This window comes from Embiotoca jacksoni, unplaced genomic scaffold (assembly GCF_022577435.1).
Source record: "Embiotoca jacksoni isolate LCO1_2020_lvr unplaced genomic scaffold, fEmbJac1.0.p SCAF_48, whole genome shotgun sequence".
Lineage (NCBI taxonomy): Eukaryota > Metazoa > Chordata > Actinopteri > Embiotocidae > Embiotoca > Embiotoca jacksoni.
This window is the reverse complement of record NW_027185401.1, coordinates 2300356-2317141: the sequence shown is the minus strand read 5'-3', so window position 1 is coordinate 2317141 and position 16786 is coordinate 2300356. Positions and strand designations below refer to the sequence as shown.

General features: G+C 43.5%; 1 protein-coding gene across 1 annotated transcript in view; it reads right to left on the bottom strand.

Moving 5' to 3' along the window:
- Nucleotides 1-16786, bottom strand: part of LOC138210824 (disks large homolog 1-like) — a 94468-nt gene that overhangs the window by 7487 nt on the left and 70195 nt on the right. Inside the window, 12 exon segments of the mRNA XM_069170157.1 lie at nucleotides 1780-1879; nucleotides 4973-5039; nucleotides 5218-5240; nucleotides 5242-5395; nucleotides 5525-5639; nucleotides 6349-6451; nucleotides 6987-7143; nucleotides 8476-8605; nucleotides 12150-12294; nucleotides 13093-13229; nucleotides 14273-14442; nucleotides 15573-15697. Of these exon segments, the coding sequence (XP_069026258.1) occupies nucleotides 1780-1879; nucleotides 4973-5039; nucleotides 5218-5240; nucleotides 5242-5395; nucleotides 5525-5639; nucleotides 6349-6451; nucleotides 6987-7143; nucleotides 8476-8605; nucleotides 12150-12294; nucleotides 13093-13229; nucleotides 14273-14442; nucleotides 15573-15697 (1426 nt within the window).

Genomic DNA, 16786 nt, shown 5'->3' with positions numbered 1-16786 from the left:
TTTTCTTTTATTTCTATCAGCAGGTGTTTTTTTGTTGTTGTTTTTTTTATACAGAAATATGTGTCGAAGCTCACAAATCAAACTGAACTTATTTCATGTGTTTTCTGACCTCTAACGTCAAAATGTTTTATTATCCTGTAAATTCAGACGAGTTTCCGGCTGAATCCTGCAGGAGAGCCGCGACGGGCCGAACAGAAAAACAGCAGAAGGAAAACGTAAAAAATAAAAATAAAAAAAATCATCATGAGATGTGAAGAGGTGAAGAACTCTGGTCTGAAGGATCCCCAAAGCTCTGTGAGGAGGAAGAGGAGGGAGGGAGGAAGGAGGAGGGGGCGGGGCTTAGAGGTTGCATCCACCAGGAACCAACTTCAGCTGAAATCAGTCTCCTCCAGAAGGTTATTTATTTTAAATTATTGTGATCAAAAATTATTTTTCTTTGCTGTAAAAGTGATTTTTGTTTGTTTTTTTAAATCACAGATTTTGAGAGTCTGCTTTTGTTCAAAAAAAGCTGAGTTTTTTTTTTACATCTGACTCCTTTTCTTTGGTTTGTTCGTTTAATTTAATGTTATCCAAGTAATCAGAGATGATGTCGTCCTTTAAAACGTCATTTGTATATTTAAGTACATGGAAATATCTTAAGAACTCATTTTAACTTCTGAAACGCTTTTTATCATTTAATTTCTCTAAAATTAAATAAAGATTTGAAGAGGATGTTTAGTTGCATTTTTTGATGTCTTGTTCTGCCGTTATATCTCATTTCTTAATTGCTCAGTTTATTCATGTTTTTGAAAGTTGCTGTGAAATCTGAAGAGCTAAACATTTCCCCAAAACGCTCATCTTCAAAAGAAAAAAAATCATTAAAATTGGACTAAAGAAAAGTAGGTCTTTAAATTCAATTTACTGAAGCTGTTACATCTTCATTTAAAAATACAGAAGTTTATCTTCCCAAAAAAACACTGATTTAGACTATTTTCATTAAATTTTAAGACTAAATTCAAATAATCACTTTTTTAAATCAGAATTTTGAGATACTAAGCTGAAAGAAAAAAAATCATCACGTTTATAATTTGATCAAATTAAGGTTTAACTGTAAACGAGCTTCAACACACCTCAGACAGGCTTTAATGTTTATTTCTTTAGGCGTTCATTTGGCTGTAGCTGTCAGGAGGAATCTGGTGGAGAACCAAGAGGCTGATGGGAGTTTTGAGAAAGGGAGGGGTGGGGAGGGAGGTTGGATGGGTGGGTGGGACACTTACTGTGGCCTTTGGAAAGCATGTCGTCGTTGTTGTCCTGCGGTCAGCAGAGCCGAGTGAACGACGAGGAGAGAAATAAAAAAAAAAAAAAAAAAAAAAACAACCACAAGAACACAAAAGTTACTGAGTTACAGCGACAGACAGAGAGAGAGAGCAGAGGGAACGCAGCCGGGCAGCAGGGCGGCCATTTTGGCTCCGTGGAGGAGGAGGAGGAGGAGGAAGAGGATGAGTATGAGGAAGAGGAGGGACTCCATCCGTCCGAGTGTTTCAAGTCTAAACAAACAGCTGAGATGTTTTTTTTTTTTTTTCAGAAACAAATATCAGTTTGAAAAAAAAAAAAAAAAAGCTTTTAATTCAAATTGGGGGTCTACGCCAGGCCCTGTTGCCGTGACAACCAGCGCAGCACGCCGCCACCAGCTGATCTCTCCTCCTGTCGCTGACCAGTTGTCTTCCACACCGCCCCGCCCCGCCCCGCCCCGTCCCGTCCCGACCCGACCCGACCCGACCCCGCCGCGCCGGTACTTACGGTCGACGTCGCTGGTCTCCAGCTCGCTCGCCTCTTTGCTCTTGTAGAACGGAAACTTTCGGGAAAAGAGGTTCTTTTTACGCTTGTCATTGAGAGACTGCTGAGGAGGAGGAGGAAGAGGAGGAGGAGGAGGAGGAGGAGGAGGAGGAGGAGGGGTGATGGAGAAATAAAAACAAAAACAAAAGAAAGAAGAGGAAGAAGGGGAGATGAGGGGCGTCTGATGTCGGTTTGGGCAGAATGAGAAGCTTTGGGTCCGAGTCTGTGGCTGACTGACGGCAGGAAAAACTAACGTGAACAGAAAACATATGGAAAAAAAAAAAAAAAAAGGAAAATAATTCTGAGTATTTCAGAAAAAATAACCAATAAAAACAGTTCGGAGACTGTTCCTGCTGCGCGGGAACGGTGCGGGTCCACACCCGATGTTAACTTATCCCGTTTAACGTTTTATCGATCAGTTAAAGCTTTTTGATTGAAGTCGTCATTCAAAAAGCGAATACAAAGTCCGCAGTTTAAAATAAAAATTTAAAAAAATCTCAATACAAAAGCGCCGTAGGAAAAAATATCAGATTTAAGAAGAAAATAAGTCGATATTCTTTTATTCAATTTTTAACTTCTGCTTATTCTGGCCTCGGTATCAAACCAAGAAAATACCCCCCCCCCCCCCCCCCCACCAAAAAAAACAAAAACGTTTTCCAATCGATCTGCTGCTCCTTGGAGGATTTTCTTTTATTCAGTCCGAAACCACAGAATCAGACGTCGGCTCCGTCACTCTCGCTGTCGTCACCTGAACGTGCTTTCGGAAACTGAGCGGTGTTGCCAGGAGGCCGTTTAGTTTTTTTGTGTTTTTTTTCCAGAGACAGTGAAGGCAGCGGCAGGATGAGGAGAGAGCGAACATGCCGACGACATGCAGAGACACAGCAGCTACAAGTCGGTGAGGAGGTCGTACCGGCGTTCACGTAATCACACCGATCCATCCAATCAAAAGTCATTTTAGATTAAGCGTGCAGGAGCCTTCGGCCTTTTTCCTCGAGCCGCATTTACTGTTATAGGCGCAAAAAAAAAAAAAAAGCTTTTATTTTTGAATTTATTTATCTTGGTTTCCACACTTCCTGTTTACACGAGTCCCAGATTTCGACTTGCAAAAGCGTCGACTCGACTTTAATGAAAATGAAAAAGGCAGTTAGGAGTTAAATTAATTTTTTTATTTCACGTGTTTGTAGCTTGTAAGTAGTTCATAATTCTTGAGAGCTGCATTTTAATTCTGGAAAAGTTCCTCTTGCGCTGATATAAATCGAAGCAATCAGGAAATGTTTAGGAGATGAATGTCGCCTGAACTGATTCACTGGTATGAAGGAGTCACGTTAAACCTGCATCGATTGATTTCACCACTAGGGGGGCAGCGTGACAAGCTGAAAACATTAATATCTGACTTATTATCAGTTAATAAAAGTTTAAATGGCCCAACATTGTGACAAAAAGCTGCTTATTCCCAAATCTAGCAGTCGTGTTTCTCTTTTTGTCGACTCGACAACTACTGATTGAACTGATTTCAAAATGCAGCTGTTTCAAATCACTTTAAAATGCATATTGCTTATTTTGTTTTTGTTGCTTTGTGTTTAATTTTATGCATTTTATTTGTTTCACATGGATGTAATTTATTTTCTATAATTTTAAACGTTCCTTTATATCTGTTTTTATGTGAAACACCATGTTTCTGTGCTGTAAAGCACTTTGAGCTGCATTTCTTGTATGAAAGGTGCTACACAAATAAAGTTTATTATTATTTTAATTATCATTATTATATATTTGGTATTGATGCCTTTTATGTTTAATGCTCTACAAACAAAATTTGAACCTCTGTCTGTTTTTTTTCTCTTTTAGCTCCATGTTTGGTTTCCGCCAGGTAAAAAAAAAAAATCTGGATCTTAATCTCTTAAACTCTGACTTTGTTTATTGGAGCTTGTTTGAAGCTAAAAAAAAACTAAACTTGGGAGCTAAAACACCCTAAAAAAAAAAAAAAAAAAAAAACATTTTAAAGCAGCTTTAAACAGGTCAGACTCTTCTACACGTCAACGATGTGTTTTTTTTTTCTCCAGATGACACAACTGTTTATCTGAGGTCGTGATCAGTGGGAGGCGGGACTGGTGACATCATCAGATCACATGCTGCACTTCGAGAGAGAGAGAGAGAGAGAGAGAGAGAGAGAGAGAGAGAGAGAGAGAGAGAGAGCAGGGTGGGAGGGGTGAGTGATGAGGAAGAGGAGGAGGAAGGTTTGTGTGAGCAGCAGACAGTCAGACATCAATGGCAAGCGTTTCACTCTGTATGAAGAAGAGGGGAGCTAACCGGGGGGGAGGAGCCATGCATGGAGGTGGGGGGTCCTCCCCCCCCTCCCCCTCCGCCCTCCCCTCCGTCAGTCTGCCGTGTTAGAGGGACGGGCGAACGTTTTCTGCGACGCGTGTTAAAGCGGCACACGGTTTAAAAGGTGCTGGGGGGGGGGTGGAGGGTGGAGGGGAGGGAGACGCTGCGGCGGTTTGGTGAAGAAGAAGAAAAAAACGTCTCGAAAAAGGTCGACGACAAACATGCGGTTAAAAACTGGTCAGCGGCTTTAGACATTAGTGAAACACTCATTAGTAGGTGGAGATCAGGTGGCTGCGGCTCAAAAACACACTTCGTCGCCCTCGTCCAGTCCGACACGTTTAGAAACAACGCAGATAGAAACTTGAGACTTCAGAGAGGAAAAATCGTGCAAATAAAACAAACTGAACCGAGTTTCTACAGAGAGTCTTTGATTAAATGTAGCTCAGAGAAATACTATACTAATAATAATAATACAAATAATAGTAATATAATAATCCCTCGACCCTCTGGAGTTCATTCTTTCGGTTTAAAATTTTCCTCGACTTCTCATTTCATCAGTTTAATTAAATAAAAAGCTTCCAGGAGCAAAACAAAATGATGCAGGCAAGTTTAAAATAAGACACGTATACAGTGAATTTATCCAAACTTCATTTTTTCAGTTTTAGTTTTAAAAAAAAGTGTCTCTGCGTGATAAATAAAGTCGTGTAAACTGTGAATAAAACATGTTCGGAGGAGTTCCTGACTCCAGAGGGGGGCGTTTGACATTTATTCTACGACTATAAATAAACTCATTTCTGAACTGAACTTCTCGCTGCGGTAGCGGAGGAGGACTCACCCCTCTGTCTCGAGACTTGGCGTTGAACTTCACCGTCTTTAACCTCGCTCGCTCCTTCTTCTCCACCCTGCGGGACAGAAGGTCAAAGGTCGGCAGATTTATTTCATCGCCACCGTCCACGGACACGCGTGTGATTCGAACTTGACCGGCGGACTGAATTAAGGACGGGTCACGATTTTCGAATATTCGAAATCCCAATCTGAACGCACGTGTGTGTGTGTGTGCGCGTGCGCGCAGCGACTGACCGTCTCTTGCTGGGGATGACCCCCCACCTCCTCCACCTCCCCCTGCGCCGTCAGCTGCCTGGCCTGCCACCATTCGTCGTCGGAGGCGTTCACCACGTGGAGGATGTCTCCGAACTTGAAGTTGAGGCCCTGACTGGGCAGACCGGAGTCTCTGGTCTTGTCGTAGTCGAACAGAGCTCTGCAAAACACACACACACACACACACACACACACACACACACACACACACACACACACACACACGGTCGGTGGCGCTGATTCCCCAAACACGTGGTAGCCGTTTGCCCCGGGCGAGCCGTCGTCTCACCTGACGTAGAGCGATCTCTTCTGACTCGTCCGCAGAGATCCGGATCCCGAACTGATGCTGCTGTTCATCATCTGCTCCCTCAGGTCGTGGATCTTCGCCTCGAACCGGCTGTACTCTGATTCAACGAGAGGAGGGTTTGGGGGGGGGGGGGGGGGGGGGGGGGGTCAGAGGTCATCCAGCGAGTCCAAATAAGATTTCAGGATCCTTCCGGTTGCAGATGAAACACCCAGGAACTGAGTTTAAACATGTTTAGATGACATAAAAATGTCTTTTTAATTAAAAAAAAACAACAACACCCTTGATGGTTAATTTTTTGTGGAAGTCTCCTTCAAGGTCAGTTTGACTAAATGATCTGCAGTTAATTTGATAATCAATTAACTGTTTTCAGTCAATTCTCAAACAAAAATACGGAGACACAGCCGAATATTTTGATTCTGATCATTTTTTTCAGCATAATTGAGCTTCAGTTTTGATTTTAAGTTTGTTTTGACAAATTGTTGACGTTTCATAAACTAAACAAATCCTCACTCGATAATGGAATTGATATAGTTTCCAATTTTCAACTTGAAATGCGGATTTCTGAGCTGAAGAGCAGCTGATTTCAAATTCAGAACAAAATTCAATTTCCCGGAAGCTTTAACGCTGAAAAAACATCTCAAATTATTTGTAAATTTATTATTTGTCAATTTTGTGTGTGGAAATAATCAACTTTGACTTCCTCTGGAGAAAAAGAGAATTTCCAAAACTCATTCTCATTGTGATTCTTGATTAGAAATATTTTCTAAACCAGAGAAGTGCGTCAGGTTTGCGTCGCTGCGTCTCACCCTCCGGCCTGTAGTGGGCGATGATGGTCACCGTCTGCCCGGCGTTCTTCAGGGCGGCGGCCGCCTGTTCGTGGGTGGCGTTACGGAGGTCGACCCCGTTCACCTGGAAACGGAAACAAACGGCGTCAGACGGAGCGGCAGCGGTCCCTCGGCACCGCCTTACAGGCTATATTGATATGAAATGTCTTGAGTCCAAATCTATAAATAAACCAAAAAAACTACAACAGTTTGCCTTTAAACTTTTTCTCCGCAATAAACAATCTGACATTATTTTCACCATTATTATTATTATTATTACCATATTTGTGTCCAAGTAGATAATAAATAAACACCCAAAAAAGCTTTCAAGACAAAACTCGCCAAAGACCTCGGAGGAGCACGTATTAGTTAAGATTTTGAGGTCAAAGGTCAAATCTGGAGCAACACATCCAATCAGACTCCTGATTCGTTGAGTTGAAGTTAGTGTAAATGTAGAAACGGATCAACGTGTTTTAACCTCAACAACTCTCTAAATCTGATTCTTGGAGGAAACACAGGTGTGTGTGTGTGTGTGTGTGTGTGTGTGTGTGTGTGTGTGTGTGTGTGTGTGTGTGTGTGTGTGTGTGTGTGTGCGTGCGTGTGTGTGTGTGTGTACGTACAGACACGAGTCTGTCTCCTTTCCTCAGCTCTCCACAGAGGTCAGCTGGTCCTCCGGCGAGGATGAAGGAGATGAAGATGCCCTCTCCGTCCTCCCCGCCCACGATGTTGAAGCCGAGCCCCGTCGCTCCTCTGTGCAGCACCACCTTCCTGGGCTCCCTGTTGGACCACACAGCTGTCAATCATCCTGACGTCACGTGACGTCACACAGCAGCTGTCGATCACCCTGAAGTCAGGTAATCTCACGCAGAGCTGTCAATCGTCCCGATGACACGCGACGTGACACAGAGGTGTCGTTCATCGCAACATCACGTGACCTCACACGGCAGCTGTCAATCATCCTGGGATCACGTCACATCACACAGATCTGTCAATCACCGTGACGTCACACACAGCTGTCAATCGTCTCTACATCATATGACCTCAAACTGAGCTGTCAATCATCCTGAGATCACGTGACATCACACGACAGCTGTCCATCATCCGGACCTCAAGTGACCTCCCACAGAGCTGTCAATCATCGGGACATCATGTGACCTCCCACAGAGCTGTCACTCATCGGGACATCATGTGACCTCACGTGAGGAGAATGAAGGAAAAACCGTATCATCTTCCTCTGAACCTGAAAACACAACGACTGAAATCCTCCAATCAGAAAAGTCCACATCAGTCGTTTGATGATGACGACGGCTCCGAGGCCTCTTCGTTTGTTTGAGAACGACGACGCAGTCGATGGAGGAGCGAAATGTTTCCTGCTGAGTGCAGAACGAGCTGAAAGTTGAAGTAAAACCCTGCAAACATCAGACTGAGGAGCAACGACGAGCGTGATTACGGTTTTGAACCAGTAGAGGGCGGCGCAGCTGTAGTTCATCCACAAACCAACATTTAACTGATACACACACACACACACACACACACACACACACACACACACACACACGCACGCATCAGCTGTTATTCTCCAGATTCATTGTGATTTGACTCATTAATTTAAGAAAAAAATAAATCAGAAATAACAAACACCCTCTGCTGATGAGGACAGTGCGGGACGGTCAAAAGCTCCAGGAGAAGTGAGAAAGTGTGGACGGGTTTGACAACAACTGTTCAATAAATCATGTGACGCAGTAAACAGCTGCTCCTGTAGGAACCAATGTTCACATAAATGATTCAGTACACGACTTTGTCTTATTTTTCTTATTTCGCCTTCAATATATTTTGCTTTATTTCTGTTTCTGTAAAAATTAATTAGTTTTTTTTTTAAACACTAACTTCATTGCCAGTAAAGTTCAAACTGTAATATTTAGTTTCTTTTCTCACCATAACCATCAAGAATATGTATTTATCGGTCCCAGATGTTCAGATATATAAATGTTCCCCTCCAAAGTTTTTGTTTTGATGACATATGTATGTTAAAAAAAATTAAATAAAACAAAATCGGCTTAAAATACAACACGTTGAAAACTCAGCGACAATAAGGTGTCCGTCTCTCACCGGGTGACGTCGTCGTCTCCCAGCGTGCTCTTCGGGGTCGGGGAGTAGCGCCCCGAGGATGCCGGCGGAGGGAGGGACTGACCCAGGAAGGTGGGGGGGCTGATATGGTTCTCCATGTGCTGGGAGTACGCTGGAAGAGACACAAATCAAATCAAAATCAAAATCAAAATCAAAATCAAATAAAATACAATAAAATAAGATAAAATAAAATAAAATAGAATAAAATAAAATAAAATAAAATAAAATAAAATAAAATAAAATAAAATAAAATAAAATAAAAATAAAAATAAAATAAAAATCCAGTCTGTCAAAACATGAAGCAAAAAAAAAAAAAAAAAAAAATCTAAAATCGAAACAATATAAAAATGCACCATCAAGTCAGCGAGCTCCACTTTCAGCAGCAGCTGTGAGTGTTTTGAGGGTTTTTCTCCATCTGATCCTACAACCTGCTCGGGCTCCCGTTACCTCCTGATTGGACGACGGCCGTCGACGGGGGGGGTCGTAAGAGTAAACCGCCGAGCGAGGAAACGCAACCCGGCTCCGATCTCGAGCTGGTTGTTGCGTTGAATGCCGAAGAAAAACAAATCTGCTCTTTTTAAACTTATAAGTTTAAACTAACGGTGTAATTCTGATAGTTGATGAAGGCCAGAAATCAGTTATTTGACACAAAAAAAAAAAAAAAATCAACAACAAACCATTGACAGTTTTAATTCCAAATGAAAATAATCAGCAGTTTTACATGATATTTATCAATATGATATTTTTAATACAAGATACGACGTCGACACACACGCGACGGAAGGTGTGTGTGTGTGTGTGTGTGTGGGGGGGGGGGGGGGGTGGACCTTTAACAGAATTATTTCCCATTCGTTACCTCTGGTTTGGATCTGTGGGCGTCCACCGTGGTGGGACATCATTATACATATTGCCCCCCCCCCACCCCCCCACCCCACTTGTGTTAGTGTGCTGCTGTGTGGATTAGCTCGTGATGCAGCTCGCTGATTGGATTTGCTGCTCGTCCTTCACGCATCTCAACATCAGCCGAGGAGGAGGAGGAGGAGGAGGATGAAGAGGAGGAGGGGGGCAATAACACAGAGGTTAAAGCAGGAAGGAGGGGGCGAAGAGGGGTGGGGGGGGGGTCTTTGGAGAAGAGGCATGTGACACGGTGACGACAAGCCAAGTCTTCCACATCAAATGAGCTCGTCTGTGTGTATTTACAGTGTGTGTGTGTGTGTGTGTGTGTGTGTGTGTGTGTGTGTGTGTGTGTGTGTGTGTGTGTGTGTGTGTGTGTGTGTGTGATATGTCATGTATGTTATTTTTTTTCTCCGGTTAGTATTTTCACACGTGTTTCTAATGAAGCAATAAACCCTCTTGTGTAATATAAAGATTATACAACAAAGTTACCAACTAAATAAAATACGTAATCGGTATGTTGTCATATCTCGGGGGCCCGTTCGCTCTCAGAATATAAAAACGTTGTTTTTTTGTTAGTGCGATCTCCGTTTCCACGGCAACACACGGGAGGGGTATGACTAACAACTGGAAAACAATCAGTACCGTCGCTCGACTCTCACGTCGCGTATGCACTGTTTTAATACTACTAGAAGTGGGCCGAGCCTTAGCAACGACCCTAGCAACGGAGACGAGAGCTAGTCCGTCTTATTTGCTTTCTAGAGACGGTTTCTCAAACTGAATCCAGCACAGTCAGCGTAAAAGAACGTATTGTTGAGCATTTTGTTAAAAAAAAATGTTTTGCTCGGGTGTTGAGAAAGTCAAACATCACCGTCGACTTATTTTACCGCTAAAGCTCTTAAATCGACGGTTTCTGCTCTGCTTGTTCAACACTCGGCAGAAAGGCTTTAAAACACGTCTCCTCTGCTTCGGTCTCTCCGCAGCTGCTCTCCGTTTGTTTTAGACTTCGCCGCCGTTAACTTCACACGATGCTCCGAAGGAGGTTACGAAATCAAACGATTCCTGTCTGAGCTGCAGAAACTCATTCATGCCTTCAACTCGTCCGGTCTCGATATTCAAAATCTGAAAAGTGCAGTCGGTTTTAAAATTCCAGCACGAGCGTGTTTTCATCAGATTTTGTGTAAAAAGTCAACAAATCCAGTTTTTTTTTGTTTTTTTTTTAGCTGGAGTTTCAGGTCTACAGTGAAATCGCAAATGTTCACTTATGAACTTGATCAAGAGACTTTGAATATTTACTTCGTCGCGCCTTCGTTCGTCTGCGACAGGAAGTTCTCCGAAACCTTTAATCAACCCCTCGTATTGTTTAGTTTTTTTTGTTTTTTTTACAACATCAACAGTTTTCACTACTTTCCACCGGCGCTGTATGAATAACCCTGAGTAATCTCAACACGCTGTCAGCAGCAAAAAAAAAAACGAAAAGCCATTAGCCTCCGCTGTATCGGAGCAGAGGGAGAAATGCGTCAGACACCAGAGCTGTTTCACGGCGACGGGAGTTGTTTTTGCATTAATGTGGTGAAACTCATTGATTTTATCGGTCAATCACGTGTGTTTCTAAAAAAAAAAAGGACTTTCAGGAAAGTACAGCAGGCGAGGAAATGTCACGTTTTCCGCAGCGGGCAGAATTTTTACGAGTTCAAGTTGCAGCAGCAGCGATTGATCAACTCACTGATGGATCACCCCCCCCCCCCCCCCCCCCCCCCCGCCTCCCTCTCCCGGTCGGACGGGTTCAGCCGGAAGTCGTTTTTTGTTTTTTCCTTCCCTCCCGGCGCTCGTCGTGTCCGGGAATCGGTTTGTCCTTCAGCGTCTCCGCGTCGCTCGGAGGGAGTCGTTGCGAACGGATCCGGAGGTCGCGCTCCGAGAGGAGGAGTTCGGCCTTCGACTTGACTTTGAGAACGAATGCAGTCCCGGCTGAATTCAACGCTTAACTCGGGGTGGGGAGGTGGGGGGGTCAAAAGCACAAAGTCAACCGGGGCCGCGATCTGAACCGAAATCTACTAATCTGCTTTGCGTCACGTTACAAGACGCCGGGCAGAAAAATGAAATCCACCAGAGGCTTCACGTCCTCGTTCAGGAAAAGAGGCTCGAAGACGACGTTCGGACCAACGTTAGCCTGATGATGGAAAAAAAAAAAAAGGAACCGGGAACCAACTTAACAGAAGCAGTTCAGCATCATCCAGCAACTCGTGTTATTTTATTTTTAATTATTCATTATTATTTTATAACACAAGTATTAAAAGAAATCCAACGGGATGCACGTAAACTTGCGTTTTGGTCCATTTTTAAAGCAGCTGAGCCTCGACTGGAGTCTCAGATGAAATCTGCACGCTTTGGGATCTTATTCTTAATAGAGAAATATTAGTTTTTTTGAGCTTCGTGTAAAAATAATATTTTGACGAGTCATCCTCACTTTTTCCTCAAACAATCAAAAGTTTGTGAACTATTTCTGGACGAGATATTTTTAATCACCGTGTATAATAAAGCCAAGCATTTGCAAGCAGACTGAAATAATTAAAAGGTTAAAAAAAAAAATTCTGCTGTCTGATCCACACTCTGTTTGTTCTTTTGTTCTTTTGACCAGCGCTCCTCGTCTTCACTCAGACGGACGTCGACGTGCTGCTTGCTGATGTTTCACGTGCGGAAGAAGAAGAAGAAGAAAGAAAAAAAATAAAGTGTTCGGGGTAGAAATGAAAAGTGTCACTCACAGTTGGTGAGGTCGGGCGGGGCGAAGCTGTCGTTCATGAAGACACTGTTGGGTTTAGCCACTTTCAAGTAGACCACGTCAGGAGTGTTTTTCAAGGCAGTGACGGCGTGTTCGTGGCTCACCTCCTCCAGGCAAGCGCTGTTCACCTAAAAAAAAAAAAAAGGAAAAAGAAACACACGTCCTACGTCACCATCATCAGCCGGTTTTATGGGAAACTTTTCATTCGATTCTGCTTTTCATTTACAGACTAAATATAAACATCCAGGGACGGCAAGTGATGTAAAAAAAAAACACCGGTTGTGGGAATTTAACGGGAGCGATTATGAGCGTTATACTTCGCCGCGGCTTCTCACGGTTGACTTCTATTGTTTATTGGTGGAGATCAATTCTGACCTCCGGTTTTTCCCTGGTGGATATTATGCACTGTCTGATAAACTCTAAGATTATAAAGAGGGTTTTGCCATCCGGTCTATAACTAAAGAAAACACTTGCCGAAATGTTTTTATGTTTTTCTACATCAGTCTGTAACAGATTATTGAGGGGAACTTTTTTTTTTCCTTTTAAATGATGTATTAGATCCTATTTTCACAAACAGGTTATATGATGTTATTGATGTTTGGTAAAACGAAAAAACAACCTTATGTTGTTGTATATTTATATTTATATGCGCTGCTTACGTCCTATTTTATTGCTCTTTGCGTGTTTATAAACTTAAATTTCATGTTTCTTGTTGGATGACGTTAAAACTTGACTCCCGCTTTAGGAATTTTATTCAAAATCCAGAATCCGCAGACGGCAAAGCTACGGTTTTGTAATGTCATGTTTTATTCATGTATTTTTGGTTGTCGTACAAGTTCAGGTGAACTTGGCATTAAAACAATAAACCTAGTGATTTTTTTATTTTTTTATTTGTGTATTTTTTTTTTTGTACGAAGGGTCCTTACAGCCAGCAGTTTGTCTCCGATCTGCAGCCTCCCGTCTTTATGTGCAGCTCCGCCTTCGATGATCTTGGTGACGTAGATGCTGTTGTCGCCCGGGATGTGCTGGTTCCCGACTCCGCCCGCTATACTGAAGCCGAGACCTGACGACGCACCGGGAGACGAGGGCCGCAGGATGAGGAGGAGGAGGAGGAGGATCGAACGTTACAAAGAGTCATCACTAAAACTGGAGGGTTTATTTTTGTGACAAACACGGATGCATTCTGGTGCTGCAAAAAAACAACAACACACAACCAAAAATGCTAGAAGCTAGAAAACAGACTGTGGTATCCGTAATTCCTGTAATACATCCACAGCTGACACAACGAGCACTTCACGGGGACAAACGCAGGATGCCACCGAAACACGCTGCTGCCGATTCAACACAAATCAGGGCACATAAACGCACAAAAGCATATTTCGGGATGTTTCCGTGGTAACTGAGGCTTTTTTTTTCTTCTTGAGCCTTGTCTGAATAATCATGAGGCCCGGAGGGATTTCACTAAAGCTCCTAAACAAGCAGGAGACGATCCAGCAAAGCAACACAACATGGAGCCAAACACACACACACAACAACATCTGTACACTTCGTCTGGAGTGGCACCGCTGGGGCAGTCAGCAACACTGCACTGTAAAAGATTCACCCACTTTACTACAAGACACCCACTCTACAAAACAACACCCACTTTACTACAAGACACACTCAGCTTACTGAGACAGACCCACTTCACTATAACACACACCCACTTTACTATAAGACTGACCCACTTCACTACAAGACACACTCAGCTTACTGAGACAGACCCACTTCACTATAACACACACCCACTTCATTACCAGACACACCCACTTTACTATAAGACTGACCCACTTCACGACAAGACACACCCACTTCACTATGAGACACACCAACTTTACTACGAGACACACCCACTTTACTGTAATACTCAATCAAACCAATCAACCCTTGAACCCTTCCTCCTCAGATGTACACGATTCTCTTAGGTGGCCTATTTTTTATCTCAAAATGGCGGCTTGTTCCAAAAGGTTTTGGCTCAGGATGAGAAAGTGCTTTTAGTTTCTCTACACGTCATGAACAAATATTCAGGTAAAAAAAAAAAAACAGAGTGTAAACCCTTCGGGGTACCTTTGGGTCCTTTCACCAATTTGATCTCCATCACTTTCTCAGAGACGGGTTTCCTCCTGCGGACGTAGAGCCGGACCAGAGAGCCCGCCTCCTTCAGCGCCTCCACGGCTCGGCTGTGGGTCACGTCCCGAACATCCGCCTCGTTGACTCTCAGGATGACGTCGTTGACCCTGAAACACAGCGGGGAGAGGGAGGGGGGGTCTGTAAGAGATCTCGGCTCTCGCGCAGACACATGAACCTCACAGAGTCCAACAAACTGGGGTTTATTTCATGGGCAACATGAAACTGAGGCGATACTCTTCATCCCATCATCATCATCATCGTCATTATCTGGATCAGGTGCGACAGACTTTCACCGCTGCATTATGAATGAAGCGGTGAAAGGACGGCGGGGCACCGCGTGGGGTCCCGGGCGTACGAGACACCAGCTCGCACTGCTCACTTCGCATTGTAACCACGGTTACGGCGACTTCACATATCTTTAAAGGGCTTTCTGTCATAATTAAAAGGAAAGTATGCTTCTATTAAGAGAGATTTTCCTTCTATCTCCACTGAGATCTCCCCGTTCAGTTCAGCTCTGCTTCGTTTTGCCCTTTTGAGCGACAGACACTAACACAAAGCATTTTCTCTGGTTAGACCCCCCCCCTCCCCTCCCCCCAGTTTCAGAAATAACAGCACCTTTTTCCACTTTAACCTGCTTTGTCTTCTAATCTGATCAAATATTAAACTTCCCTGACAGGAAAAAAAAAAAAACAAAAAAAACAGCGACACGAGTCATTGATTGTAAAAAAAAAAAAAAAAAAAAAAAAGTTCCCCGCACTGACTTTGAACATTCAAACAGAGGACACAGCCTGAAGGCTCCATCTTTTTTCTTTGCGTGACTGTTACGAGTGAGTTTTCCGAGTGACGTCGCTTGATCATCATCAGCATCAGCAAAACGCGTGTTTTTTGACCAGGTGGTAAGTGAGCATTTGTGATTTCACCGTGGACCTGAGGCTCGAGCAGAGATTATATGATTATATAACGCTGGATAAATTACAGCGGTGTGCGTGTGGTGGTGGTGGTGGTGGTGGAGGGGGGGGGAGGGGGGTAGTAGCATGTATTTAAGTCTATTCTCATGACTTTGAGGTGATGGACGGATAGAAGGAGACTTCTTCTGAGGGAACTGAATTAATGGTTTTAACCAGCAGATCTCCAGACGACACTCAAGACTTAAATTACATTTCAACATAAAGACAAACATCTTCCCGTTTTTTTTTTTTTTTTTTGTACTTGCTGAGACAAGATCTGCGTGTCTCACCTGAGCCGTCCGTCCTGGGCGGCCGCTCCTCCGGGTATGACTTTGGTGATGAAGATGCTGGGGTCTTCACCGATGTGCGGGTTGTCCGTGCCGCCTGCGATGCTGAAGCCCAGCCCCGAGTTTCCCTGGACGCCACGACGACGAACAAAAACACAGATTAATAAAAAGCAACGGCTGATTAAGACAGTCAGCACGAACACCAATAAATCACACGGGAAAAATTCAGTATTAAGTCTGTTTCCTTGCAGCAAGGTCAAGGTTAAGATGCTGACGATACAACTCTACACATACTGCAAATATTTCACATTAAAAGCCTCCCAAAAAATAAAAGCCAGGGCTGAAATGTCAAATATTTGAATGTGAAATATTTGAGGTGAGTTGGTGATTTTAAACTGTTTGTTTTGTTAAATACAGGAAGTCAAAACAGCGGAGCGACGAGTACGAGTTGGGAGGCTGTGGCTCAGTCGGTAGAGTGGGTTGAACACTAATCGGACGGTTGGTGGTTCGATCCCCAGCTCCTCCTGTCCACATACCTAAGTGTCCTTGAGTAAGACACTGAACCCAAAGTTGCTACCGATGGTGAACCATCGGTGTGTGAATGTGCTCCTGATGGCAGCACCTTGCATGGTGATCTGTCTCATTAGTGTGTGAATGGGAAAACTATGTTAAAGCACTTTGAGACCGAAAGGTGATAAAGCACTATACAAGTACAGACCATTTACGAGCGGCAACCGACAGCGCTCGTTGGTCTGTGAACTGCCGTTGAGTTTGTACTTTTGGGGGGTTTTTTGGAGGCAGAAGTGACGAGCTGTCAATCAAACAGACACACCTCCAAAAATGCTAGTTTTTTTTTTTAAGACCTGATATCTAATTACTGACAAGATTATTTCCAGATGGACCGCCAGAAAACTAATAAGAAGGAGGGACTTCTGTGAATGGAACCGTAACGATTCGTGGAAAAAAAAGATAGACTTTGTACGCCACGAGAGAAGTTGAATAGGAGTCCACGGAGCCGGAGCCGACATCTAGTGGATCTGAGTGGTATTGCAGTTTACGGCATTTCTGCATTGGCCGAATTTTGTCAGACCTGGAATCTCCGTCCACTTTTATATACAGTTTACAGATGAGTATATGACCAACAGCGCATCAATTTATTTTAAATGATCAACAAAACTAGTTTCAGCAAACGATGAATCCACGTTAGCAGCAACAGG